We start from the raw sequence: 4,582 nt of genomic DNA on the forward strand, positions 1-4,582 counted from the left end.
TCTTCTCAAGTGCCTCCAAAGAAGCCGACTTCTGATATTGTCGGGCCGAGGAAGATCATCCCGACACCACAAGTTTGGGCGATTCCATCTCGCCCTGTTCAGCCGACCTCCGGTGCTACCTCTTCTCCTACTGCTGCTGGTCCTCCCCCAAAGAGGCAAAAAACTATTGGTACTTATGACCTGAGTAGCAAAGATTTTGATGGTGTGGGTTTTGCTACAGAGGTGATAGCTCCTCACAGCAGAATTCCGTTGGACGACGTGTCCATCCTTCATCATCTGGATTTTATTACCAACAATAGTGTTTGAATGGCCAACATGGGTGCAGCCTTATCGCAGGTTATCAGGGAGTCTCCCGTTCATGCCACTAGAGCTTTTATGAAAGATGCTAAGTTTGAATTCGATAGAATCAAGGGCTTGAAGGATGAGCTTGATGCTAAGGTAGCTAAGTTGGAGTTGGATTTAGAGAATGAGAAATCTCAAGCTACTACTGCTGAGGCATCTGCCAATTTAGCTGAGGAGATGGCAAAGAAGTCTAAAGAGAGCTACACCCGCACATATGCTGAGTTGTTGGAGACTAGGGAGAGACTTCAGTCCGTCCAAGCTGATTATGTCGAGCTCCAAGGTCATCTGGTGGATAGTGTGATCGATGCGTATGAAAACTTGAAAGCCCAGGTCCAGGTTCTTGCCCCTGAGCTTGATCTTACCCTATTCAGCTTGGACAATATGGTGGAGGATGGCAGAATTATGCCTGCTCCTGACGATGAGGAGGAAGGTCCTCCCCTTGTGCTGCGAGACAAAGTTACTGTAGCTTTGGCCTCTTCAGCTCCTTCTGGCAAGGTGTTGCTGATGAGCGGATAATTTATACGCTTTTTGGCATTGTTTTTACATAGTTTTTAGTATGTTTTAGTTACTTTTTATTATATTTTTATTAGTTTTACACAAAAATCACATTTCTGGACTTTACTACGAGTTTGTGTGTTTTTCTGACTGAAGTTGAGGGACCTGAACAAAAATCTGATTCAGAGGCTGAGAAAGGACTGCAAATGCTGTTGGATTCTGACCTCCCTGCACTCAAACGCATTTTTCTAGAGCTACAAAAATCCAATTGGCACGTTCTTAATTGGTCTGGAAAGCTAACATCTTGGGATTTCCAAAAATGTATAATAGTCCATACATTGCCCGAGATTTGATGGCCAAAATGGTGTTAAAAAGCCCACCAGAGACCCTTTACTGGCGTAAAATGCCGGAATTGGCACCAGAACGGGAATTAAACGCCCAAACTGGCATCCAAGCTAGCGTTTAACTCCAAAAAAAGCCTATGCATGTGTAAAGCTCAATGCTCAGCCCAAGTACACACCAAGTGGGCCTCGGAAGTGGATTTCTGCACTATCTGCACTTGGTTACTTATTTTCTGTAATCCTTAGTAACTAGTTTAGTATAAATAGCACTTTTTATTATTGTATTTCATCCTTTTTTCAGAATTTTATGCAATTTTTCATATTTGGGGAGGCTGGCCATTCGGCCATGCCTAGACCTTTTTCTCTTATGTATTTTCCAACGGTGGAGTTTCTATACCTCATAGATTAAGGTGCGGAGCTCTGCTGTTCTTCATGAATTAATGAAAGTACTATTGTTTCTCTTTCAATTCACGCGTACTTCTTCTCCAAGATATACTTTCATACTTAATTCAGTTAAGTCAAAATGAAGGGGTGACTCGTGATAATCACCCACTATCTTCGTTACTCGCTTAACTAAGATCCGCGTGCCTGACAACCACAAGCGGTCTACATGATGTTCAACGTAGTCATTGGATGACAGCCGGAGTATAGTCTCTTGGGTCTCTGATCTAGGGATTTGACTTGCCTCTCCTGACAACAGAGCATTCGAATCCGTGAGATTAGAACCTTCGTGGTATAGGCTAGAACCAATTGGCAGCATTCCTGAGATCCAGAAAGTCTAAACCTTGTCTGTGGTATTCTGAGTAGAATCTGGGACGGGATGACTGTGATGAGCTTCAAACTAACGAATGTTGGGTGCAGTGACAATGTGCAAAAGGATAGAGAGATCCTATTCCGACACAAGTGAGAACCGACAGAAGATTAGTCGTGCAGTAGTGTGCCTGGTATTTTTCATCCGAGACGAGAAATTCGACAGTTGATTAGCCGTACAGAAACGGTAGCTGGACCATTTTCACTGAGAGGATGGATGGTAGCCATTGACAACGGTGATCCACCAACATACAACTTACCATGGAAGGGAGCACGCATGATTGGATGAAGACAATAGGAAAGCAGAGGTTCAAAAGCAACAAGCATCTCCAAATGCTTATCTGAAATTTCCACCAATGAATTACATAAGTATCTTTCTTTTAATTTTCGTTTTATTTATCTTTCAATTATCAAAACTCATAACCAATTGAATCCGCCTGACTAAGATTTACAGGATGACCATAGCTTGCTTCATGCCCGCAATCTCTGTGGGATCAACCCTTACTCGCGTAAGGTTTTATTACTTGGACGACATAGTGCACTTGCTGGTTAGTTGTACTGGAGTTGTGAAAAGTGTGATCACAATTCCGTGTACCAGTCGCCTTCCGAGCCTGACGTGGGGATATTAAATGGGGCGGATGGAGTTGTTAATGCCACCCCGATCTCAACCATACCTCTTCCTGCTCCGAAGGATGATGCTACTGGAGCGGCTTTGGATCCCTTATGATGTTATTTTCTTGTCTTATATATTCATATAGTCCGACCTGTGGACTTTGTTTGAACTTGTTGTTTTGTGGATAATTTTCTTGACAAAGCAACCTTTTTATTTTGAAAAACATTTTAAACTCTTGGGCCGCCTTTTAGGTGACCTTTTGAGTCTTTTAATGTTTTATGTTTTGCTGATATGTTTGATCATACCTTTAAGGCTTTACCTTTGCAATCTTTTTGGATTTTATAGAGGGTTGGTACTTCCCTGTCCTACCTCTTTTGCAGTGTGTTCTCCACCATTGCCATTGGGATCTCGCCTTGTTTTGGGTTGGTACTTACTAACCTTTTGCTTTTGGCAAACGTTATCCTCCGTGGCTTGGTGTCCGAGCTTACAGTGATTCGTTCGACAACTTTTTAATGTTCTATAGAACCTTTCTAGTTAGTTCAAACGACTTCTTTGTAGCCCTATTTTGAGGTTGTTCCTTTGTTGAATGGAGCTATTTCCCTTTTGGCCGAGCACTTTTGAGCCTTAAGTTGTTTTTAACCTTTTTGGCTCTTATTATTTCCTCGAGGTAGTGCTTGCTTTGTGGGATCGCTCCTTTAGTTGATGTTGAGGTGAGCTTTTTAGTCATTTTCCAACAACTTTTTAGGTAGTGTTCCAAGGAGAACCTTTTCTTTATAGTTTGTTTGGATGACCTTTTAGCTCCATTTTGCTTCGTGCGTTTGCTTTTTAAGTAGTGTCTTTTTCAAGACTTCGTACCCTTCAGCAAAGCATTTCTGGCCTTTCTTTGGCCTTTGCAAGATATCTTTGTCCCTTTTTAGTGATCCTTTCACTGGTCCGACTTCTCTGTCGGGCCTTCTTATGTTATTTTTAGTAATCCATTTTTAGTTAGACCTCGTCAGGTCGCTTTCTATGGATTAATCTGCTTCTATCGCTTTCACTTTGCCGACCTTTTGGTAATCAGGTGATGATTTTACCTTGCCGACCTCTCGGTAATCGGGCAATGAATTTGGTTTTCACCTTGACGACCTCTTGGTAATCGGACGATGAATTTTTGCGTTTTATGAGCTTAGATTAATGCGTCTTGGTAGGAAACTTTTTAGGGAATTGATAACTTTTATTCAAATGATAATGAAATAAAAATATGGTCATACAAGTGCTTACCCTTTAGGTATTTTTTCAAGGTGGGATCCTTAGCTTGGTAGCTCCCTTCTATCTGTCAGGTAACTACTTGTGAATCACTGAAGATGATAAGCCTTTGGACCCCTACCTCCTTAGCCAGCCTTAAACCAGCCAATAGTGCCTCATATTCAGCCTGATTATTTGAGGTAGGGAATTCGAGCTTTAGTGATAGCTCGATTTGGATTCCCTGATCACTTTCGTTAATTACACATGTGCCACTCTCGGTTTTGTTTGAGGAGCCATCTACGTAGAGATTCCATTTTGTAGGAGTTCCCAGGGTGTCAGTGTACTCGGCAATGAAGTCGGCCAGATACTGTGATTTGATGGCTGTCCGAGCTTCATATTGGAGATCAAATTCAGATAACTCAACTGCCCACTGTAGAATTTTTCTAACTAAATCTATTTTCTGCAAGATGCTTTTCACGGGCTGGTTGGTCCAAATTCTGATAGTGTCACTACAACATTTTGGGCCTAAGATAACCCTTATTCGAAGCAACATTTAACAAAAGTTGCCTTAGATAGACAAAGACAACATTTTTGACGAGTTACCTTTGAATAAGGCTAAAATAACCAAATTTTTGGCAACCCACCAAAATAGTTGTCTTTTATATCTAAAACAACACTTAAAAAATGTTGCATTATACAAAATTTAAGACAACATTTTTAAATAAAAATATAACATTTTATAAGGGTTGTAAAAAAA

The 4,582-nt window shown here is 41.2% G+C and overlaps 1 protein-coding gene across 1 annotated transcript; it reads left to right on the forward strand.

The window, feature by feature from the left end:
- Positions 1-315: 315 nt before the first annotated feature.
- Positions 316-858, forward strand: LOC130957034 (uncharacterized). Its single transcript, XM_057883938.1, has one exon. The coding sequence runs from the start codon at positions 316-318 to the stop codon at positions 856-858; it is 543 nt and encodes a 180-aa protein (XP_057739921.1).
- Positions 859-4,582: the final 3,724 nt, after the last annotated feature.

This window comes from Arachis stenosperma, chromosome 10 (assembly GCF_014773155.1).
Source record: "Arachis stenosperma cultivar V10309 chromosome 10, arast.V10309.gnm1.PFL2, whole genome shotgun sequence".
NCBI classification, from domain to species: Eukaryota; Viridiplantae; Streptophyta; class Magnoliopsida; order Fabales; family Fabaceae; genus Arachis; species Arachis stenosperma.